The sequence below is a fragment of the Piliocolobus tephrosceles genome, chromosome 18, assembly GCF_002776525.5.
Source record: "Piliocolobus tephrosceles isolate RC106 chromosome 18, ASM277652v3, whole genome shotgun sequence".
Taxonomy (NCBI): domain Eukaryota; kingdom Metazoa; phylum Chordata; class Mammalia; order Primates; family Cercopithecidae; genus Piliocolobus; species Piliocolobus tephrosceles.
Genome location: NC_045451.1, coordinates 10,819,324 through 10,845,232, shown reverse-complemented (window position 1 = coordinate 10,845,232; position 25,909 = coordinate 10,819,324). Strand labels below are relative to the sequence as shown.

The window sequence follows — 25,909 nt, the reverse complement described above, 5'->3', positions numbered from 1 at the left end:
GAAATCGTGGTCTTATTTGCAGATTTTCTTAGAAAACCAGTCCTAACAACTTAATCCAACTGTACTTTTGGACCTACAAACATACTAAGAGACAGGCAAGTTCACTATTAAGATTACCCCACACAATGCAGACCTCCTAGCATCCCTAGCCCTCAACCTTAAATGCCAACAGCATCTCCCCATCACCGTGACAACCAAAAATACCCTCCAAATAACCCCTAAAAGGACATTTCCATCTTTTAGCAACCTCTGCCATAGAAGAACCTTCTGTATCTGGGAGAATGTAACTCTACTCTGCCTATAATTGGACAGAAGCAATGTATGGAGGTCCAGCCCTCTACTCTGGGTGATGGCCAACTATTCTTTTCAGAATCAGAAGTAAAGAAATGAACTAGTTTCTCCTCTACCCCCTGTCCATCATCCCTTTGAAACAGAAGTGAACAACTTACTTCTACTGTGCCATCCAAAATGTTATTAATAAACTGGACCATGTCTTCAACATTCTTAATCTGTCTATCTAGCAAGAAATATTGTTGGTTTGAAGTATTCAGTACAACTACAGTTGGGACTGTCAATTCACTGAAAATATAAAAACAAATCAAAATACACATTAAACACAGCAAAGTATTCTGATATTCATGTATATCTCAGTAGTTATACAGAAGATATTTAATAAATTTGTGCATATTTTATGGTAGAAAATGATCAAACACACCTAGTATTTATTTTATGCATTCATGACATAACTTTTTCTTAATTTTTTTTTGGTATTTCTAGGATATGCAATTCAACTTTAAGTCTTTTCAAATTATCAAAAATCTCAAAAAATTTTTATAATACATGTATTGAAAAAAAAATTCCTATGGGTGGATCTGCACAATTCAAATTTATGTTGTTCAAGGGTCAACAGTCCCTTTAATAATTGTATAGATACTTTGTCTTGATTCTTCATTATATCCTACATCTGGTACTTTAATCTTTGGCAAATCCTCTTAAGTTCTTACTGAAATGAGAGGGATAATAAATGAAGTAAGGTGGGCCGGGCGCAGTGGCTCAAGCCTGTAATCCCAGCACTTTGGGAGGCCGAGACGGGCGGATCACGAGGTCAGGAGATCGAGACCATCCTGGCTAACACGGTGAAACCCCGTCTCTACTAAAAAATACAAAAAACTAGCCGGGCGAGGTGGTGGGCGCCTGTAGTCCCAGCTACTCTGGAGGCTGAGGCAGGAGAATGGCATAAACCCGGGAGGCGGGGCTTGCAGTGAGCTGAGATCCGGCCACTGCACTCCAGCCTGGGCGACAGAGCCAGACTCCGTCTCAAAAAAAATAAAAATAAAAATAAATAAATAAATGAAGTAAGGTGATGCTAATTATATTTCAAGATTTTAGCTGAAAATGATGAATGTTACCTTGGATTTGTAAGTTCACCCCCTTCCTCGCTCAGTGTTCTTACTTAGAAAATAGAAAACACCAAAATAATCGAATATATTGCAATAACGAATGAAGGCATTTGCTACATCTATGACACTAAGCAAAGCGAGAGAAAACCAAAACACAGCATCATGTTGTTGAACTTCCACTGGGCCCTCAATGCGGCTAAGAGTTAGTGTGCCCCTAGTGAGATTTCCCCATCTTCATTTAGAGGCTAGCTTATTTCTGTAGCCCTCTCCTAAGCCCTGTCATACTTGCCATTATGTTCTGCCTAACTTCTCACTCTTTAGACTTTTCTTAATTATTGCCTCTTCCAGAAAACATTTCTTGAGCCCTTCCACCTTAGTGTGCACTGGGTGCAGGTGTGTGTGTGTGTGGCGGGGAGGCGGGGGGTTGAGGACGGGAAAGTGTCTCTATGTTCCAGAGCCCTGTCCTACATAGATCTTTTCATACAGTTCTGTAATTAACATTTGTGGTCTTATCCAGTGGACTATAAGCATTTGAAGACAGGGACTCTATTCATTTTTCCATCACCAGTGTCTAACAGTGTACAACATACAGTAAATACTCACTAAATGTTCACTGAATAGAGTGGGTTCTTGTTTCAAATTTATTAATTCAGTACAGAGTTTGGTAAATGTTTTCTAATATCAGTCTTGGGAAGTGGCAAATTAAATCTTTATATCATAATTTTAGATAAAAATTATTTTAAAACTGCATATTTTCCTACGAATTTAGTCTACTAAAATAAATTCTCGAACAATTAGTTTTTGAATGCTAAACATTTTCTATTTAAGTCTTTACATAATTTTAAACAGATAAAAATTTTAAAATTGCACATTTTCTTACAAAGTTATTTGTCTATTAAAATAAATTCTAGAACAATTAGTTTTTCAATGCTAAACATTTTCTATTTAATAGTTACATTGCCTATTAAAACTGAACTTCTCAAGGTATGTATTAAGCAGAAGCTATGAAATTTACAAGTTTTGGAAAAATGGCTTCTTTTCAGAATACGAGAAAACATTTAATCAGGAGATAATTTTTTTTTTTTTTTTTTAACTATAGACCAACATTAAAGTCAGTGAGTTTCGAATACAGAATTTGAAAACTAAAGTAAAATATTTAATGGGAAAATATCTGTATCTGAATAAGTCAACTGTTTGCTTTTTTTCAGCTATTTCATCCTTCTACCTGTATCTCAGAAACAAATTTAATAATATTAAGATTTGATAGCAAAATCATTCAGCATTTTACTTACTCCATCAGCAAGGTATTTATGTAGTCATTTCCATCCATATGGCCAAACTGAAAGTCCCTAACAAACGACAACCAAAAATAAATAAATAAAAGGCGAGGGGTGGGGAGAGAAAGAGAGAAAGCTCATTAAATATCAAAAAAGTAAATAAAACAATGAACTTAACTTTAGGCCTCAGTAAGCCCAGAAACTGTAAACATCTCATATGTAAATCATACACAATAAATACTGCTAAGAGTGTAAATTCTACTGGCTTCTGAGATACAAATACACGAGTAAAGGAAATTCTAAAACATTTCTACTTGTTTTATGCATATTTAAAATTCAGGGAAATATAAGCTAATCTATCTGAAATATGTTTAAGAAAAATTACCCATTTTCCCTAAAAAAAAAAGGACTAATCAAAAGACGCTACATACCATGTAAGAAAAACTATACAATGACCCATTATTAGAAGACTCAGAATAGGAAAGAAATAATAATTCAATAATAAAATACATTTATATTGACTGTCTTATTTTATGGTAGCAACAATGATTCAGCATAGTAAAAATATATGTATTTCTGATGCCATTTTTTATTCAGTGATTCTTTTGAGTTTCTGTTAGAATAATCATCTGCCTATCTCTGACTTCTGATTGCTCATTTATCTCCAATTATAATTACATGTGCATATTTTATTTACACAAAATGCATCTCAAATCGTATCAAGAAGCCAGGTATGATACAAATTATAGATCAAACTGTTTCTTTTTTAACTTGCAGGACATACCATCAGTGAATTTCAAGATCCAGACAATTCATGCTAAAATGCAATGTGCTATACAGTAGTCCCCCCTTATCCAGTTTCACTTTCTGTGATTTCAGTTCCCCATGGTCAACCATGGTCTGAAAATATTAAACGAAAAATTCCAGAAATAAACATATACATAATTTGTATTATAGTGTATTGTTACAATTGTTCTATTTTATTACTACTGTTTATCTCTTACTGTGCCCAATGGACAAATCAACCTTTATCACAGGTATGTAGGTACAGACAAAATTATAGTATACGTAGCATTCCATTCTATGCAAAGTTTCAGTCATCCACTGGGGGTCTTGAATGTATCTCCTGTGGATAAGTGAGGATTACTGCTATACTTCCCTTCCTTGATTCACCTCTAAAAGCATGAATACTACTAAGTTTGCTTTATTAAATTACAAAACTGTATTAAAAAAACAAAGGAATTCCTCAGAATATAAGCACCTACCTATGGAAGAGGTCTCTGTAATCTCTTGCAACTTCCTGAATAATTGACTTCAATCTGTAGAAGAACAAACATATGAATTGGTCATCTGCACTTGAAAAATATAATTTTCCAATGACAGTATCTGCTCTCTTACATCTAATTGCTGCAGGAAAAGTAAGATACCACATCAAGTCTATCTAAGGCCATGCAGTCTGAAATGAACATCTGAAGCTTAAAACCATATCGAGGCATTATACCTGGCATGTTCAACTGATGTATTTTTCTCATCAATAACTGCAAGAGCCACAAGCTTTCCTGAAATAAAGAATGACAGATCTGAATTCAATCGCCCTTATTACACAAACTGTTCAATTATCACTTTAGTTCTGTGTAGGAAATTGTAAAGTATTTCTAGAGTTTAATTCCAATCACCCTACACGTTATATCAAATTAAATCAACAAATTATGGTATATGTTTGTAGAGTGTATCAGTGAATGAGTCAACCCAGGTGACAAATTGCCTTCCACTTTCCACCCCAAAATGTAAATACAAGTAAATGTGTAACAATTTATACACTTAAATTGTACTTTTTACACCAGCTTACAAGCTTGAATTGTATTTTTTCCTTATAGCCTACAAATTGACTAAGATAACTTTTTCAAAGACTAAAAGCATAGGAAATAAGTTGATTAAAAACAAGTTTGCTAAGAATTATTGTAGCTCTAAAACAATGGTCTAGAACAATAAGAAAATGATTTTTACATGGCCATTGACTTTGGTACCATGATTCAGTACTTGCCAGTTATAATATGCAGAATTAAACTGACTCACATTTACTTAACCCTAAATACAACATAGAGCATATGTATCCTGATATCCTCTAGGAAGCCGGCATGATGTAATAACCAGAAGAGTGGTGTTAGAATCAGAAAACCACACACCGCTATCCAGCAGTGTCCATCATGTTCTAGGCGCCATACCAAGGCGCAGGGGAACAGGGAAGTGCCTCAGTAAACTTCAACCTATTTTCAAAAACGAATACATATTTCATAGAGGTATTGGGAGAGTTAAGTAAGATTAGACGCACAGAAATACGGACATAAACCTGGTTCAGAACAGGTACACACATGTAGGATTAAATCAATAATCTTTTAGTATTATTCCTGTATTTTAATGCTGCTTCTAATTCCATACTGCTTCAACACCTGTTTAAATTCTACACAATCTTTAATCTTCTTTTAACTCTCTGATGAAAACAGTTCACAATGGTATCTACCGTCTTGAAATATCTCATCTACTATTCATTTTTTTGTATTATATGCTTCTTTAATTTTCAAATGCGTCTGAGTTTTTTTTTCAAAATGTCTACAACACGCAGAGCATTCTCCCACAGACCAACAGGGTTCTAAGAAACACAGACACAGTTTCTCACACATTAGTTCAACAATTATTGAGTGTTAAATAATGTACCACACACGGGCTGGTTACGAGGACATGGTGATGAGTAAACACAGACAATGCGCTGCGCTTGTGAAAGCACAATACAGTAGAACGGGTAGACATTTTCATCAAATAAATGTCCTGTTAAAAAAAAGAATATGTTGCTATAAAAAAAATTATAGTGTAAATTAATGTAGTTTGATGGAGTCAGTAAAGATTTTCCTAAGGAAGCAGTATTTGGTCTGAGTTTGATGGATGAATATGAATTAACTGCAAATTTCCAAACAAAGAAAAAAGCATGCAGAAAGGTGCTTTGGTTCAAGTGGCATAGCCTTTTCAAGAAACTGTTATCAAGCAAACTTGGGTAAAAATGATAAAATAATAGTAACAATAATAAAAGAAACTAAAAGGTTAGCGTGCCTCAAGAAGGAAGAGTGTGGGGAGAGGCTAGAGTGAAATAAGGCTGGAGACGTAGACAAGAGTTAGAACTTCTGAGAAAGACACGAGGTGTCTGAAGCCGCAGAGCTTCAGACGGAGGCTGCTGTGGTGCTAGCATAAGGGGACAGGTCGGGTGAAAAGCAGGGGCACGACCACAGCTGATGCCTAACAAGGGCAATTATGTCAGACACACAAAAGAACACTGCCACAGCACACTTCTGTTTCCAAATTCATCTGGGAAAAGATGTGTTCAGTTGAGCCAAAGTCACTTGTTTTAATCACCTCAAGGTCATGCTATCTCCTGTAATTGCTATACAAGCAAAACTACTATATTCCTACATTTCCCCCTTTTCCTTTCATGTGAGTCTGAAATAATCAAAAAGGCCAGGCACGGTAGCTCACGCCTGTAATTCCAGCACTTTGGGTGGCCAAAGTGCGAGGATCACGAGGTCAGGAGATCGAGACCATCCTGGCCAACACGGTGAAACCCCGTCTCTCCTAAAAATACAAAAATTAGCTGGACGTGGTAGTGCGCACCGAGTCCCAGCTACTTGGGAGGCTGAGGCAGGAAAATTGCTTGAACCAGGCAGGTGGAGGCTGCAGTGAGCCAAGATCATGTCACTGCATTCTAGTCTGGCGACAGAGAAAGACTCCATTTCAAAAAAAATAAAATAAAATACAATAAAACCACAGTCTTTGACACTGTCCCCAGCAACTTCCAATAATGAGCTAATACACAGCTCCTTCTGTAAAGATAAGCAAAGACAGAAATATCACTAGACACAGAACATTAAAAGCAAACTCAGGAACAGAACAGAAATATCCCCCAAAATGTTAAAAACAGAAGAACATGTAAGAATGTCTCTAATTTTTATTAATTAGATTTAAGAGTAGACAATCATAAAGAAGAAACCCTACGCCTATTACTTACATTAAAAAAAACTGAGTCTTGAATAAAATTTTCTCATTGTTTTACTCAAAAGCTATACTCCCATCCTACTTATCATAAAGTTATTAATGGAAACAAATGTGGCACCAATAACCAAGATTTCTCATTTCTAATTTGCTATAAATTTATAAAACACTTTCTCCTAAAACTTACAGTTAGCTTCTTATAGTTTTCATAGTTTGCATCTGAGACCATATAATCGGCTTCTCATAGCTTTCATTTTTGTATTTGTGTTTATATTTGCATTGCCTGTCATTTGCAACAGTGCAACTTTAAGAAACCATGCCAAATTTAATTTACATTTTTCCCTTTCACAGGGAAGAGCAGGCCTTATAAACAGGTTGTGCTAAGTTTTATCTTAACTCCTATCACAAAATCAGTCTCCTGAGTATAGCTTCTTAGTTGGTTATTTTTCTCACTCTCTTATTACCCAGGCTTTTTGTTTTCCTTGTCACCATCAGTTCTATTAGTAAACCATTGCTTTAATCACTGACCCACATGCAAAGGTATATCTTCTGGTAATATCAGTTTATGTTCTCATTAAAGAACTGGCATTCAGATCTAAAATAAAAAAATAAGTTAGGAAATAGAGCTTAAATTCATTTCCTACAAAATTAGATTTTAAATAATCAATCAAAGAAAAATCATGTAACGTGATGGAGACTTGTACATATGCTTGTTACCTGTGTCTCCAAGCTCATATAAGAGGAAACCATCCATAGCAAGGTAATTCTGAAACCTTTCCCTGTTGATCCATGATGACAGATCACCATCTTCATACTCTTAAAACCAAGACAAAGGTTGACAAATTATAGTATAAATATGAGTTTAAGATAGTTATAATAGCTTTAATCTGGTAATAGGTATAAAATGCCTGACAGAGAATCATACGTCCATAAATATTATTTTTAGGAATTTATTGCAAGCGTACGAGCAAACGTACAGAAGGATTAATGCACAAAGCAATCTTCGTTTATAGCATCATTAAAAATAGCATACAAATAATTCAAAATAAAGGAAATAATCAAAAGATCCTAAATTGGAAATAATTTAAACAAATTTTGGTACATGTCGAGAAAGATTTATAAATTTTCAAAAAAACATAACGGAACAGATTACAAAACTATACAGGTTATAATACAATATATAACAGTGTAACTGTAACTTTGTAAAAAAAAAAAAAAGTATGAAAAGATAAACCCATAGAATGGTAAAAGGAAGTCAGTTATTCCTAAATGGTGACCCTGGATCAATGGTTACACTCAGGTCATGGCACTATAGGTAATTTTTATTACAATTTCTTTGCTCTTCTCTCTTTATGACAGTCTTCCTAGTTTACAGCTCTTTCTCAAAGGTACAACTAATACACACATAAAATCATAGTACCTTAGCTTTTTTCCAATATAAAATAATTCCTCTGCTAAGCACGTAGAAAATATAATATCTAAGAGAAATATTACATCCTGATTAGAAATATAATTCTTAAGTAATTGTTCAAAATTATTACAATTGCATAAAACAGGTGATGTAAAGCAAATGTCTGTAAAAGCCTACCAATACATCTGGTTGAAGATTGGATTTTAATGACTTCTGGAAAGGTATGCTTTTTCTTACAATGCTAAACAAAACATGTTCAAGTTATCAAACCCAAAAAAGAAGTGATACAATGCAAATCTTAAAGTATTTATGGATTTAAATTTACAAATTAGGAAAATAAACATAAAACTAGAAATTGATTACTGGGCCACAACGTCCACTCCATGCTAAAAGCAAATTTTCTACGAGATTGCATACAGTGATCAATTTGAATTTCATTTGAAAATAAACCATCTCAAATACTGCATGTTCTCATTTAGAAGTAGGCGGTAAACACTGGGTACCATATGGACATAAAGATGGGAACAACAGATACTTGGGAGACGGGGAGGAGGACAAGGGCTAAAAAACTACCTATTGCGTACTATGTTCATTACCTGGGTGATGAGATCATTGTACCCTAAACCTCATCATCATCCAATATACTCATGTAACAAATCTGCACATGTAGCCTCTGAATCTAAAAGCTGAAATTATATATATAAGAAAGAAAATATCCTCCCAAGTCCCTATTACAATGCTTCTAAACATTAGCACCCATTAAATATCTAAAATAAGGATTCAAAGTAAAGCCTCTGCTTTGTCTGAATGTTTCAGGCAGGTTCTAAATACTACTGCAGGTTAGAAAAATGCGATCTTTACGATACCTATAGAAACTTAACATATTATATTCCTGTCTTTCTTAAGCATGGGAGAACGCATCTGAAACATGGAGCTATAACAAGGGGATGCTTTCCTAGGCAGGTTCAAAAACGTGGTATCTGTTTATATTTAAATATCTGTTTATATTTAAACAGATATGATCAGGTCTTGTTTTGTTCTAAAAAGGAAGAAACAAAGTGCCTCTCTGAATTGCTAAGAAACTCATAGTAGAAAAAGAGATTTGAAGATGGAATTTTGATACTATTGATTAAGTATTTTAATCTGGAAAAAAAATCTCTTTAATCCTGTTTCTTTTATCTGTAAAATGCTAAGAATACTGATTTCAAGGGACTGTTGTAAAGATCAAATATAAGATCACATACATTAAGTGCTTATCATATGAGGCGTACTGCAAGCAAAGAGCAGGTGAATAGACCAGGTGTGGCTATAAATTATTTTCCTTCTTACATTTTCATACACGTAAGTTTCTCTGAAGTTCTTTTTTAAGCCCAATGTCTAATACAGACATTCAATAAACATCCAATTAATGGATGGCTTAATAAGCATATGATAAACCTGCTATTTAATCACACGTCTGTCTCCTTATCTAACATTCTTAGCTATATCCTTTGTAATCCTGGGGTATTCATCTATCTGCCTTATTACCTACCTCACAGATTACTTTGTAAATAAAATGAAAATGTCAACTTAAGTATGTAGATAGTACCTTTTATATGATAGCATAAATGGGTAGCTATCATCTATAGAAACAAATAAAATTCAGCTCTCACATTTATTTAAAGACAATAAAGATTAGAAATGTAGTCTTATAACATGACTGTCAAAACGATTAAAATGCTACTTATAATAAAACAAATTGTTCCTTTTATTGAAAAGTCTTCTACTCATTTGAATTATTTCAGCAATTCAAAGTTTACTGTTCTCATCTAGTTCTAGCTTCCTTTCTGTCACATAGAATCCAGTAAGAAAACCACACTCTAGAATATTTCTGAATGAATGGGTGTTCCCTATCTGGCCTCAAACATGGTAACCAGAAGCCACAGGAACCCACCGAGCATTGAAATGCGGTTAGTGAAGAAATTGGATTTTAAATTTTATTGAATTAGAATTTAGAACACTAGCAAGAATGCTATCAGCTGAGACTGCACTCACTTTTGCTTTTGAGTGGCTTTGTGGTGTCCTACAGACGTCGAGTTTCACTGTTTCCCTGGAAATTTAAAATATCCCCTGTAGCCCCTGTGAGTTTGCTGCACTGCCCTGGGGTATCTCAGAGCACGGTTTGGAAAACATGAAAGTAGGCATTTCAAAATACCAAGGAACGATGTTAGTTGTTGTAGCTGCATGTGGTTTATCTGCAAATAAAAAGCCTACATTTTGTAAAGAGATGCGTAATATAAAGCCCATGGTGATGAAATGCCACTACAATTTGCTTTAAAGTACTTCAACAAATTCAAAGTCGAAGTTGGAGCAAATGTCATGATGGGCAAAGATCTTGGTAAGTGTTTAACTTCGGTGATGGGTATGCAGGGCTTTACCGTTCTCTTTACTGTGATGTATGTTTGACATTACAATTAAAATATTTCAAAAGTAGACCAAGTATTTGCTTCAGTGAAGAAATGCTGAATCGCAGACAAGCGGTTATTTCTAACAGCTAAGGGGAAATGCCGCTAGGGAGGGATACACAGGGGCTTCAACACTATTGAACACGTGTTACTTCTTCAAGTCTTTTTCTGTATCTGAAACGTTACTTCAAAAAAATTAATTCTGAACATTTTAAAGTAATGTATAAAAATCACACAGAATGTATTCCTCAAAAACACATACAATTTAACAAACAACAACAAAAAGAAATGTTGTGTAGATAAAGCTCGGAATAAAAATAACAACTAAAAGTTGAAGGGTGAAAAACCCCAAAACATCAGTCATTCAAGCAATGAGAACTGTTATTCTCATTAAACCGTAGAAGCATTTACAAAATCTTTCCACCTAAGTCGTATAATAGACATTTTAATTTTAAAATGTTTTACATGAGTTAAAGACTTGGAACTTACCGTCATAAACAAAGTAAGTTTCGTCTTTGAAAACAAGCACAGCCGGCATCTCTTTTAGTGTCACATACTGCAAAAAATCAGAAGTTTAAATAACTTTTATCACTAAAAAATTCTAATTAGTAACTACAGTTTCAAAAGTCTTGAGATACCAGAAAACACAAACACACATAAAAATTACAGTCAATCCCAAACTCATCTAAGGAGTATATATGAATCTTTTTATATATCCCGTTACAATGTCCTGTTTGCTATAGTAAAAACTGTGGATTATTTTTAACTGATAACAGACTTAAACATCAATCAGCCTATTTAGGTTGAAGTCCTTCCCCACCACTCACTGGCTGTGTGATAATGAGCCACTTTACCTAGGGGAGTCCGCTTCCTCATCTGTGGAATAAAGACACTGAGACTGCCTACCTCACAGAACAATTATGAGTTATGTCACATACCATAACTGAGAGCACTGCTTAAAGTGTAAACTGCTTTATAAGCCACTTACAGTAGTAATAAGGGATTCATTCAGAAGTACCAGCTGCTTACACCTGAGTTGTACTTATTTCGAGAGTAAAATTATACTAGAAAACAAATATCAGATCAGAAGACAAATAATTTGAGTAAACCACAAAGAATTATTACATGAGCATGGTAATACTGAAAATAATGGCAAATAAATAAGTAAATGAGTGGATAATGAAGAAAAATAACAATAAAATAAAAATAAAGACACTTGTCCTGCAAAAATCAAAAAGGGAGGGAGACACATCTTAGGAGACAGAAAATAATACAGAATGATTTGGTTACATTACTATTAAAAAATGATATAGCACTATGAAAATAACAATTTTAAGGGCAGTGCAAGAGCTCTTAAGTCAAGCATGCTCCATTCACCTGCTCTTGGCAACTCATCCACACAGATGCTTAGGAAGTATTTTTCAGCATTCAGCACCTCCCTCTTTCATCAACATCCCTGAATGGTTCTTACTAGAATACAAATGATACAGTCTCAAATCTTGCAGCCATCTAGTCTCACATACTCTGAAGCTCTCTTCCTCTCCTATGTTTTCTTCAACTATCTTCTACTACTGTTACAGTCTGCATGCCAATCTCCTTTGTTCATCTGTAAGTATTCTGAAGTCAGAAACTGTCTAAATTCATCCTTGTACCCCCTTACTGCATCTCCTGGGGTTTTCATAAATACCAGTTGCAAAGCTAATGAAGCTCTGAAGGACAAAACATTAATATTCAAAGTATGGGAAGACCACAAAATTAACGGCTTTGCCCTTATTTGAGAATCATCTATGGGAGTAAAACTCATATTTCTCTGAACTAACTATTATTTCCCCAGCAGACTTTTCCAAATACATCCTTAAAACTAAAAAAGGGAGATGACAGATATTAACATCTTCAGGAATAAAGAATGACTAAACAAACTAGTTGAGAAGGCCGATTAAAAAAAATAATAGAAGTAATGCACAAATACTAAATATGCTTACATAACAGATGCTATATATATGCCTAACCAGGCTCTCTGGGTTCTAGGGATTTTGGCCTAAGACACCTCATTGTTATCTGAGGATTAAGATGGTGTCAAATGGTGCCAGGGCCTAGAACACAGCAAATCCTCTGGTGCACTCCAAGTGCCAACTGCTTGCAAAGCTTTGTAGATGAGGACCTAGCATAAATTCTCATCTCTCATACAAAAATTGGTTCACTGGACTTGGGAGACAAAAATGTGTAAGAAGTTCAGATTCTAGTCCATTTTAAGCCTTTATTTTACATCAGGGCATTCCAGAACAGTGGTTTGTAACCTTCTGGGAACCCTGTCAGAGATTCTGATGGCAAGTGTGGCCTCTTTTCCTCATCTCACTCAAGGCAGTGGCAGCCCGTCTGGAGCAGCTTCTGCGGGAATGCCGGCTGCAGCAGGGGAGGTGCAGCAGCGGCTGCATGCTCTGTGGAGCCAGTGGGGGCCGGGAACAGGCGGGAGAGTCCTACCCGCTACCAAGTTTCTGGGGTGGGAGCCCCATGCTCCCGGGTGTAGCTGAAGCTGCTTAGCAGTGGTTTTGGACTCTGGCATCCCTGAGCTCTCTGGGCCCAGAAAGCAGCCACCCCACCCCCCAACTCCTGCAGGTTCAAAAATGCCTGCTCCTGCTCCCTGGCCTCTTCCTGCTCCTAGTGCCTGCTCTGATTTTGGAGCAAAGTTGTGACCGAGCCCGAGTGTTGTCACAACCTAGCCGGGTGTGTGTGCTCAGGGCGGCACTGACACGCCAGCTCCCACCAGTGCCTGGGCTTCCTCCAGACTTTGGACATGGACAAGCGTGGGAGGGAGGCTGGCTCAGCACAACCTGCAGGCACTCCTCGGCATGAACAGCCTGGGTGCCAGAGACGGTATAATGATGATGGCGGGAGTCAGACAGGTTCCTACCAGGAAGGAGTGGGTCCCCAGTAAAATCCCAACTTCCAGCCAAGGAGGGCCTGAAGCCCGGGAGCCAGGCTACCAGTTGTGGGTGAAGTCCACGGTCTGGAGTAAGAACTTCATTGATGACCATACAGCCAACTGGATAGTGCCTTTTCCAGGCCTGACCGTGGCCACCCATGGACCACTCAGCATGCACCTCCTCAATTCTGAGCACATAAAACCCCAGACTAAGCCAGACACAGACTTGTCCGGATGACCTGCCTGTGGAAAGGAGCTACCTACTTGGGTCTCCTGAGAGCTATTCTGTTGCTCAATGAAGCTCCTCTCCGCCTTGCTCATCCTCCAGTTGTCCATGTGCCTCATTCTTCCTAGATGTGGGACAAGAACTTGGGAACCACTCAATGGAGGGACTGAAGGAGCTGTAATGCAAACAGGACTGAAACATGCCCCCCAGTCACCACGTTGCAGGTGACAAGAAGGAGAGAAGAGCTGTGACCCTCCTGGGAGCCCAGACCTTGGGGCTCCCCAAGTCAGGGCTGTGACACACTGTTAACACCCTCTTCAGGGCTCTGCAGTTCCTGGTGTTTTCTGAGCTTTCAGGTGCCACTGCATTCCCCTTGTCCAGATGCTGTTTCTTGCAGCAGTGGAAGCCACTTGCAGCACATCTAGTCCAGCCACAGCCTCACATGGAGCAGGTGCCTGGAGCTGCCTTCCCTGTGGCAGCCAGCACGCCTGGCTGTGTGCAGTGGCCAGATCCCACACTTGCTCACTCACATAACCCTTGCTGCTCCATGCGTGGCTCATCCTTGGCAGGCATGGGATCTGGGCCTGTAGCATGAGCCAAGTGCAGCCTGCCAGGCTGAGTGGGCGGAATAAGCCCAGTGGGTGCAAGCAAAACCCAAGCAGAGGCACTGGTGGCCACAGAGGTTTCTGGTGGTGAAACGACAATCTAAGGATCCCATGACATTACCTTCCCCTTCAAAAGTAAATACATATGCATAAAATACTTGGCAGACCAAAATGGGTTTAGGTTGTCCAGAAACTGAGGTTCCTCCAGGAGTTGAAAATCATTGCGGGGTACATAAGATAAACACCTACATATATTGCAGGAAGCATTAAACACCTACTTAGGCAGGTCTGTTATCTTAAAATATTTAAACATTAAACCATTTAAAAGAAATGAAATGTCTGACTTACCTTTGTGAAAAGAAAAATATTTCAATTTTTTTAATAATTTATATTGATTCAAAAGAAAAACTCCCTTGACTTCTTTCATGTTTCCCCTGAGTTACTGCCAAATTCCTAAAGTCCCCTACTCATTAAAAGTTTCCTAAAGAGAAGTCTACACTTGCGATCTCCAGTTTCTTACTTGCCATCAGTGTCTCTCAAACACCAATAAGGTTTTGGTCTCCACTACTCCTCTGAAAACCACCAACAACCTCCATGTGGGCACATAGTGTTATTTTCCTCTCATTATTTTCTTGATCACTTTGCAAAATTCTCACACAAACTGTTAACTCTTTTTAAAACACTTCATCTTGGCTTCCAACTCATCTCTTTTTCCTAATTTACTATTTTTTCTCATTTTCCTTTGCTGACCTCAGGTTCTGGGCCTACTTATTTCCTTAAAAAATTGCTTCCCATGTCTAGGAAGGTTCTTTACACAGCCTTGACTTAACTCTAGACCCCTATGTCCAACTGCTTATTTGATGCTTATATTTAGATTCCTAACATGACATTCTGAATCAAATTAAAATGAATAATTCAAAGCACTTTTCACTCTCCATATTTTCAACCTCTTCATTCTCCAATATTCCTCAAGCTCATAAAATACCACCATCTACTCAATTGTTCAAACCAAAACATCTAAGAGTCACCCTTGATTCCTTCCTATTCTTCCAGATCAGCAAGCTCTGACAATTCTATCTTCTAAACACAACAATCCTTTCACTTCTTCCCAACTCTCACTAACCATCAAGCCCAAATTTCTGAGATTACTGCAAAAGTTCAATTGGTATCTGTGGACCTACTCTCATACCTATCTAATGCACTCTGCACTTAACACAGAGTAATGTCCTTAAACAAGAACATCGGTCCATGTTCGTCACAAACTTCAACCTCATCACACGCACTGCCATGACTTACAAAGCCTACACTGCTCTCTGCCTACTTCCCATCGCACTGTATGCATTACAGTCACATTGGCCTACTGTTTTGTTCCGTATCATGTCAGATGTGTTCTCATCTTGGACATCTGTTATCTGTTCCTTGTTTCTGGAGTACTGTATCCACAGATCTTTGCACGGCTCCTTCATATCATATAAAAGTCTCATTTCAAGTATGTTCTTGAGACAAACATTTCTTGACCAATCAACCTACAGCACCCATCCCACTCCTATTTGCCCCAACTACTACACTGTTTTAAATTTTTTAAAAATTATTATTATTATTATTATTATTATTATTATTATTATTATTTGAGATAGAGTCTCACTCTGTCACCCAGGCTGGAGTGCAGTGGCGCGATCTCGGTTCGACGCAACCTCTGCCTCCCGGGTTCAAGCAATTCTCCTGCCTCAGACTCCTGAGCAGCTGGGATTATAGGCCTGCGCCACCACGCCTGGCTAATTTTTGTATTTTTAGTACAGATGGGACTTCACCATGTTGGCCAGGCTGGTCTTGTACTCCTGACCTTGTGATCCGCCCACCTCAGCCTCTCAAAGTGCTGGGATTACAAGCGTTAAGCCACCAGGCCCGGCCTTAATTATTATTATTATTTTTTTGATATGGAGTCTCGCTTTGTCACCCAGACTGGAGTATAGTGGTTCAATCTTGTCTCACTGCAACCTCCACCTCCCAGGTTCAAGTGATTCTCCTGCCTCAGCCTCCCAAGCAACTAGGACTACAGATGCGTGCCACCATGACCGGCTAATTTTTGTATTTTCAGTAGAGACAGGATTTTATCATGTTGGTCAGGCTGGTCTCGAGCTCCTGACCTCAGGTGACCCACCCGTCTAGGCCTCCCAAAGTGCTGGGATTACAGGCATGAGGCACTGCACCTAGCCTTTAATTTTTTTTCATGGCACTTATGATATCCTGTTTATCGACTAGTTTAGTGAGGACCACTATCCTCAGTTTGAGGACCCAAAAATGACTGTATTTGCCACACACACACACACACACACACACACACACACAATAATCCGCCACTTGTAAGCCAATTTAGGAGTTTGAGGTATCACTTGTCATCACTGCTTTTATTTTAAAAAGAAAGCAGCACTAATGTAAATCCCTAAATGCTATGAATCTGATGGTATTTGTTTATTAATAAAAAGAAATCTAATACCAGTAGTAAAGAATCAGCATGTTTACTCTTTCTACACACATCACAGTAAATAAATCTGATATTAAAATCAATAATTTAATCAAGAAATGATAAATTTTATTTATTAAATCAAGTTATAATTTAATAAATAAAATTATGTCATTAAAATCAAATTTTAAATATTACCTCAGGAACCACTTCTTCTGAGGCAGAAAAGAAGTATGTATATACAATCAATTCTGAAGCAGCATCTATGTATTTCTCCTATGAAGATACAAACAAAAACAGTCATTGAAAAATGTTAAAGGTCAAACTTCATTCCTCATTAAACAATGAGAGTTACCTTATGTAGTAAGAGTCACCACTGTAATTTGCTACCTTATATCCTTTTAGGTGAAAAGAAGAAATATAAGCAAATAAAATTGTTTCTAAGGCAAAGCCAACGTAATTAAGAGCTTTTATCTTTCTTCAAATAAAGTTCATTGAATATAACGTAAGTTCAATTTGTAGGTACTCATTTAATTATAAATTAGACAAACAAAATGATGGTGATGATTATAGGATGATGTATGTGTATACACATACAAAGTCTGCAGTCTCAAAGACTCAGAATTTGAAAAAGCAGCACAAGACTTAACCAGGTTAATAATAGAAAAAAAATACTAAGGCAGGCAACATCTACTCACTTTTTACACACTTCTATTTCATACAGACAAACATGACAGAGGGTATACAAGGAAGTATTTTTATCATAAGAAATACTTAGACTGAATGAAAATATTTCTAGTAAGAGCAGAATAAGTTCTGAGTTTCTAGTGAAGTCTTGATTACACAGTAAATTATATTACAATACATCTGTTTCTGAGGAATAAAAAAAGTCTTACTTTCAAAGGTGATTCTCCACCTATATAAACAAAAAATACACGGTGTCTCTTCTGCATATGTTCAAACATTTGTTGACTTGGAAGTGGTCGAATTAGAGCCCTGTTGCACAACAAAACAAAACACAAACTTGAATTATAAACTGAAGTACATAATTTACTCCTATTTATACTATAACTAATCATGTCTCAAGTTATTTTTAGTAATATATCAATTGCATTTTTAATATATCACAAAATCCACATGAATCTAACAAAACTGTGGTCTATGACTACTATTGCACATACATATAAAAGGTTAACACAGTACCCACAATTTTATCTATCGGTTTCAAAATAAGTGTCAAAACATCCCTTCAGAGAGTACCATCATTACCAGTATTTTGATAGGCAAAAAGAGAACTATTGTCCATTTAGAATCCTCAGCCTAAAACAAAACAAATCCCAAGAGAATTATTTTTTTCTCCCTTTTAAAACATCATTCACAAAAAACACTGTGAAATACTGTCTCAGGAATATATAGTACTTTATTGAGAATATTTATATCTTACTCTGTCAATTGAAATGGTATGCACTTTTTAAGTACCCTACGGAGGTTAAAATCCAAAAGTATAAAAAGCATATCATTAATCATTTTCAGAAAAAATAAAATGGAAAATGACAGTCATAACATTACATAAGAACCTCATGAAAACAAAAAATGTTATTATACAAGCATTTTTCAAAGCAAATAGATTGAGAAATGAATTACACCATACGTTATTATAAAGCACTTCAATTATAAAATATCATTAAAAAACTAAGAAGAGGTAGTCATCTCTTACATATGGTGTATATATTATAATATATAATTTTCACTCTACCACATTTATAAAAAGAGCAGAACACAGGCCAATATATTTTCAAAATCCTTATAATGCATTGCATCATCACTCTACCCTCGCCTCTATTTTAATACTTAGTAATTAACTTGCAAGTGACGCAACTTCAGAACTGACTCCTGAAATTTCATCTACAATACAGTAATCTCCAATTACATCAGGAGAATGAATCCCTTCTTAAGCCTCAACCAAATTTCCCAAACATAATGACTAATATAAATCCTGGGAGGATTCAGTACCTCCCACTGGTACTCCCCTCATACAACACAAAGTTATTTCAAAATTTATTTATTCACAAAGGAAATAAAATGAAACACGGTCAATGAGAAAAATACAGTGAAAATTACATCAGTAAACACCACAAATTTAATATGTAAAGATCACTCCTTATCCTGTGAATTTTCTCAGATAATTTGAGACAGTATTGTACCACCACAAATTCATTCCATTTTAATTTAAATTAAAGCTATTTAAAACTATCAGTATAATATAGCCTGTTAAACTCATAAACGCCTATACTTTAAAGCCAATAAAGCTTAACACAGCTTGATGACCATTCTCCTCAAGAACTTTCACATGATCATGTTAAATAATTCTAAGCACCGACTTTCTTTATATCCCATCAAAATGCAGATTTAAATAAATCAGTGACAAATTCAAACCAACAAGAAATGCTTACAAAGGAATTTGTTTCCTTATCAGTAAAACCTTAGGGATCAGTAACTTGAATAATCTTTGGGTTTTAACTATGTCACATGCTAAGTATAAAATGCACGAATACCTCACAGCTGGCAGAAAGCAGTACATGATAAATAATGAAAAATATTTTAGTTGTATCTAAAATACATTTTCGAGTATCAAAGAGTATGGATGAAAGCCCAAGTCTGTTCAGAACAATAATATCCCAAGGCTTTGTTGAAAACTCTGAACTAGGCAGTCCAAAAGCAAAACTATCATAAAATAAAGATTCACAGAGTTGCTACACGTAATCAAAATCTGGAAAATGTATTAAAAAAATCACTGGGGAAAATTCTTCTATAGACAAAATGAATTTAAACGTGAGGTTAACAAGTATATAATACAAACCATGGTCTCTGTTTCTTTAAAGCATTTCTTTGGATATGCTGTATAATCCTATCTTCTCTCATAAGTAAATAATCAAATAAATTTTACCTAGGTATGTCCTTAAAATATGTTTGTTCAATACAGTCTATTAAAATATATTTAATTTTCAAATATTAATAACACACAGCAAAGGCCTTTCCTAATAACTTACCCAGAAACCCTGTGAGCAAACTCAATAATATCATCTTTTGTTCGTGGTCCTCTATAATTATATGCCAAGTCCCCTTTTAATCTTAAAAAAAAAAAAAAAAAATTAAAACCCAGATTGTTTTAACTGTTTTAATATTTAATGTTAGTCATTATTTATTCACTGTTTCACAAAATTATATTATATAAAATAGCAAATGCAGAGAAGTTTTAGAAGTAGCTCTCACATAAAATATGGTAGGCATTAGGCTGGTCAGAGGACCAGTAACACAAAACAAAAGAAAGAGGCTGCATTCTATTAAAATTACATGAAAATATTTTACTCTGCATTTGATAACTGCATTGTATCTATGCCTTCTGAAAAATAATCGATACACTCATGGTCAAGAGCTTGGAAAATTAAAGCACTATAATTCTCACTATGTTCCCTTTCAAAAGGTAAATGAAAGGACAGGGAATTAAGAGTATTTTGGAAGAGGCAAAACAAATGTTAATACAACATTACAGTTATTTGATGCTCCAACATTACAGAGTAAAACGATGCATAAAAACAGTTCTTCTAGAAACTTACATAACTCTTCAAAAGCCAACCAATGAATTAATCTGTGTGCCTAATTAACTAAAATTTTAAAAAGGAAAAATTGGGAAGCACAATAGAATACTTACAATTAAACAGAAGGAAAAGATAGGATGATTTACTTAACATAAAAAGTAAAAGAGGCTAAGCAAACATTTTTAAAAAATGGGGGAAGGAGAAAGGTCAACACAAAACCCAAGATACAAACTGAAATCCTTTACATTTAAAAATTTGAGTTGTTAAAATATTTTTTAAACTTACTTTATTATAAAAATCACTTTCAGAACAATTCCACAGCTCCCCACATTACCAAAGTAAGATTAATGAAAATCATGAGAAAATGCAACGAAGTCATGATTACAAAACAAGTCCTTTAGAATTACCACATTTCTTTCAACTTGTACACTTTATTAGACTTGATCAACACCTACAGATTAGAATTAATATAATCATCTTTGATTCTCTGTATTTCTTTTATCTCACAATCCACGCTTCAACTCCTCAAGGGAAAAAGACCTTTCATAATTTATGACTGTATACCTTGTCCTGCACAGTGCATATCACACAGCAAGCAAAACATGTGAATTAGCCGTAAACAACATGATGACTTAAATATGAAGAAAAGCATAAAGAAGCAGTCCCTCTCCTTTAATTACATACTTCACTTATAAAGAATGGCCAAACCCCAATCTTCAATCCTCCAAGGAATCTACTAAGTAGAGTGAACTAGTAAAAATACACATATAAACATACAACACTCAACTTACAGCTTAATTGTTGGATAACCTCGAACTCCAAACTCTGAAGCAATGCCTTGATAAGAAAAAGAATAAAGCATTCTAAATTTTTTTTAAATATGAGAAACTAGGTAACAAATGAGCCTTTTACTTTAAAAATATAGAAATATTTATACAACCCATATAGATACGTTGTTTTTAAGTCTTAAGAATATAAACTCACACAAAAGAAAAAAACAGGACATTCTCATACAAAACAATTACTTAATAATCCAATCTGTGACCTGCAAAAAATACTATGACAAAATAAGAAATGCATGTCAAAAGAATAGTTAAAAATTTATAAAATACTTATTTTAAAAGATATTCTGGTTTAAAAAAATAAAAATATGTAAGTACTTCTCATTTGACTTCATGTCCAAGACAAATGTTTCTTCTAGGTCTTATTTATTCCTCTCCAAAAAAAAAAAAAAAGCCCGTCTCTTCCTTTAGTGTTTTTTTTTTTTTTTGAGCTTTCAAAGAACTGCAGTGTATTCTAATTGTAAAACCATAACTTGTATTTGCAAAATTAATTACTATGGTCAACACAGGATTGAAAAGCAACTTTGTTTTAGGAGTTTCTGCTTTTGTGATAACCTAGAGTAATTTTAATTATCTCAAAGATTATTCTGAAATCCTCACATGAATTAAAATGAGAATGGATAGCATCTTTTGAGGGGAAAGGAGAAAGTAACAAAAACAAGCGAATATCAAAAAGGAAGTAAGACGTTAAAAAGTAGAGAAATCATATACCAAATTAATGCAACACTACTTTACAGACAAAACACCACCAGGACAGGAAAGAAAAAATATTCTCAGTTAAAACACATTATACCATAAAGATATTTACAAAACTATATCCTAGTATATGAAAAGTACACTGTATTATTCACATAATCTTTCCCTTTGTAATTTTATTTATTTCCAGGGTATTTTGTTATCACACTTGGGTAAGGAACGTACTGTATCTGAATTCCAGTTTAACAATCACTTTAGTGATCTTCAGTAGTCTTTGGTTTCTCATCAACTCACCAATTCAATTCACAAGAATAAGGGCAGTCAATTTGTGACAAAATAATATCTAAAATTTTTCCTTCCTTTGTCAACTCTAGTTTCTCCCTTAAACATATGGAGATAGGCAAATAGAGAGACCTGGACAGTGGCCAACACGTATTTTCCTTAGAGGTAGCATAGACAGCAGAGGTGATAATTAAGAACTCAAGTTCTGAAGATACAGGTCCTACTTCTGAACAGACACGCAAACTCACAGCAAGCGTGTAATTTATTTGTGCCCATCTGTAATCTAGGACTTCATTCTGTCAAGTATGTTCTCACTGGAGACTGTGGGTATGGAGATTGCCTTCTTCCCAGCAAAAACACAGAAACTACTTTGGAGAGATTATGTGAATAATGAATATTCTTAATGATCCCTTTCCAAATTAAGAAGACAGGGAAATATCCCAAATTAAGAAGACAGGGAAATATCCCAAATTAAGAAGACAGGGAAATAAAATCCCTTATTACCTTCAACTAAAACTCATTTAAATCAAAATGTATTTATACACAAATCAAATAAAGAAAATAAAGTGTGCAATCAATGAGAAAACACACTGGTCATGCTTCATAGCCTGATATTGTGGATCTCATAATCCTCAGAGAGAAAAATCCCAGCTCCACACTTCACCCGATCACATCATTTCCTTGACCTCAGCATTCACGTCAAGACAATGGAGATGTATCACCCAACTCACAGCCTCTGGCTTCCTGACCATGAACATTAACCTTCACTTCCGACCTAATTTTAATTGATAGTAACTTCTATCAAACTTCAGCCTTAGATTTCTCTAAAGCGGAATGGCAGTATAATATTTTTTAAAAGCCTCTGGGAGGCCGAGGCAGGCGGATCACGAGGTCAGGAGATGGAGACCATCCTGGCTAACACGGTGATACCCCATCTCTACTAAAACTACAAAAAATTAGCCGGGCGTAGTGGCGGGCACCTGTAGTCCCAGCTACTAGGGAGCTGAGGCAGGAGAATGGTGCGAAGTTGGGAGGCGGAGCTTGCAGTGAGCCGAGATCGCACCACTGCACTCCAGCCTGGGGGACACAGCAAGACTCCGCCTCAAAAAATAAATAAATTAATTAATTAAATTAAATTAAATTAAATAAAGCAAAGCGGGAGTTACAAACACATAATGGCCCTGGTTAGAATTCCAACTTCATTTATCATCTATGTAACTCTGGATGGCTTTTTATACTTCTCTGATTCCCCTTCTCAGAATACTACTCATCTTACAGGGCTACAGGTTGGGATTTTAAAATGAAAAAAATAGATGGAACACCATTTGAGTCTGGCACATAGAAGACTCTTAAATGCTAGATCCTTTTTCTTCCTACTCCTGATCCTGACTTTGTTAATTAGCTGCTGGACACAATGCACACATAGTATTAATAAAATTAACGTGCAGAATATTTTATAACTGGCATTAATATTTTAAAATTGCACCTCGAAACAATTTTGTGAGGAGGAAAAAATAGTGGCAATTCAGACTAAGAAAGTGAAACAGGAAGATTCAATAACTTGTTTGAGAGAAAACAATTTTGTGAGGAAGAAAAAAATAGAGCTAATTCAGATTAAGAAACTAAAATAGGAAGATTCGGTAACTTGTTTGAGAGCAAACATTGCGTAGGCAGCAGGGCTGAGATTGAAATGCGGTCTAATTGACTTTAAATTTTTTATTCTTCACTTTTTCATATTAGAGAAAAATAGTTTATATAGAAATCTGAGCTCAATTCTCTCATAAATTGAAGAGTCCATTTGCAACAAGAGTTATACCTTTGAAGTTGTACAATTTTATATGTTTATAAAACAAGATTCAGCATGAAGTCTTCTGCTTCATTTCTATTTTCTTCTTGAAATGTAACAGTTTGATGCTAGAGGTAAGTATGAATGTGAATCACGGTGAGCTTGGATATTAGGCCTAATTCTGTTTCTAACTTTGCTGTGTGAAATTACTGTCATTTCATTTCTAGTTGCCTTGTTATTTGATCTATAAAACGGTAAAGGGTGAAAGGAGTGAGAAGTTACTCAACCTCTAAAGTCCTTTTAGCTCAAAGATACTACCCGTTTTAGTATTTACTGAATGTCACTATGTGTCTAACAAGAAAAGGGTATAAAATATGGCAGTGGTTTACCATCAACTGAAGACATTTTGTTTGTCAAAAACAGTGAGTAAGAGGGAAGGAAGAAGTTGGGAGAGAACACACCTGGTATCTAGTGGGTCGAGGTGAGGGATGCTCCTAAACATCCTGCAATGCACAGGATTCCTCCTCCCATCCAACTCCCAACAAAAACCCCACAGAATTATCTGGCCCAAAATGTCAATAGTGCAAGGCTGATAAACCTTGAAACATAGTCACTGACTTCCCCTGCACCAAAAACAAACAAACAAACAAAAAAACCCACCATACTATCCAGCCCCAAAATGTCCATAATGCGAGGTTGAGAAGCCTTGAAACAGTCACTGACCAAACAGAGTTTATAATCTAGAAAGGTAAAATTAAATTTTAACTACAATCTATGAACAAGATGTCAGAATGTTATTGGCCAAATGTCATTCCAAACTTACACATGAAAGAGGGCTGAAATGTGATCTTTATCATAAAATGATGTCACACTTAGTTTGGAGAGTAACAGAATTTCAGTGGTTCATAATAAAGATCAGCATGCCACTATAGGTAATATTACGTCATATTTTAACTTCCAAATGAGAAATACTTTTAGCACTCATTTTGAAGAGGTATGTACAAAAAGAGAAGCTAAAACACCTATCTGGATTTACACTGGACATAATTTTTTATATTATTTGGTTATGGTATTAGTTAACTCTATGCATCAAGACATTTTTGGTATAATTCCAAACACAGAGCAGACTAAGTCATAACAGTTCAAATTACTCTGGTTCAAAAATTCTGTACACGCAGATTTGCTGGACTGAGTCTCATGGCACTTGCTTCCAACTACAGCAATGATTTAATATATGATTGAGAAATGAGTTATTATCAAAGACTCTTAGAAACTGTATAACCTTCATCACTTTAAATAGTCTTATCCCACCCCACACTAAAATCCTGTAACTATCTACCAAAATAACATTCTACACTTCGAGGTTTTCCAACCTCAGTGTGCAGTGCAATCATCTGAAGTGCTGTTAAAAATACAGACTCTCGGCTGGGCGCTGCGGCTCATGCCTGTAATCCCAGTACTTTGGGAGGCCTACACAGGCAGATCACCTGAGGAGGAGGGCGGATCACCTGAAGTCAGGAGTCTGGGATCAGCCTGGCTAACACGGTGAAACCCCGTTTCTACTAAAAATACAAAAAATTAGTTGTGCGTCGTGGCACACGCCTGTAATCCCAGCTACTCGAGAGGCTGAGGCAGGAGAATCACTTGAACCCGGGAGTCGGAAGCTGCAGTGAGCTGAGATTGCATTGAGCATTCTGAGATTGCATTGCATTGAGCTGAGATTGCAGTGAGCATTCCAGCTTGGGCAACAAGAGCAACACTCAAGAAAGAAAGGAAGAAAGGAAGGAAAGGAAGGAAAGGAAGGAAAGGAAGGAAAGGAAGGAATGGAAGGAAAGGAAAGAAAGGAAGAAAGGAAGAAAGGAAGAAAGGAAGAAAGAAAGAAAGAAAGAAAGAAAGAAAGAAAGAAAGAAAGAAAG

The 25,909-nt window shown here is 35.9% G+C and overlaps 1 protein-coding gene across 2 annotated transcripts in view; it reads right to left on the bottom strand.

Moving 5' to 3' along the window:
• The window catches only part of TMX3 (thioredoxin related transmembrane protein 3), a 41,291-nt gene that overhangs the window by 6,781 nt on the left and 8,601 nt on the right, over window positions 1-25,909 (bottom strand). Inside the window, exons 5-14 of one of the 2 annotated variants that reach the window (XM_023224150.1) lie at window positions 21,179-21,224; window positions 19,839-19,919; window positions 17,685-17,784; window positions 16,987-17,064; window positions 11,060-11,126; window positions 7,433-7,531; window positions 4,179-4,236; window positions 3,943-3,996; window positions 2,693-2,749; window positions 450-579 (exon numbers count right to left, since the gene is read on the bottom strand). In XM_023224150.1, the coding sequence (XP_023079918.1) occupies window positions 450-579; window positions 2,693-2,749; window positions 3,943-3,996; window positions 4,179-4,236; window positions 7,433-7,531; window positions 11,060-11,126; window positions 16,987-17,064; window positions 17,685-17,784; window positions 19,839-19,919; window positions 21,179-21,224 (770 nt within the window). The remainder of the gene's footprint in view (window positions 1-449; window positions 580-2,692; window positions 2,750-3,942; window positions 3,997-4,178; window positions 4,237-7,432; window positions 7,532-11,059; window positions 11,127-16,986; window positions 17,065-17,684; window positions 17,785-19,838; window positions 19,920-21,178; window positions 21,225-25,909) is intronic. The other variant, XM_023224151.1, reaches the window with a different exon arrangement.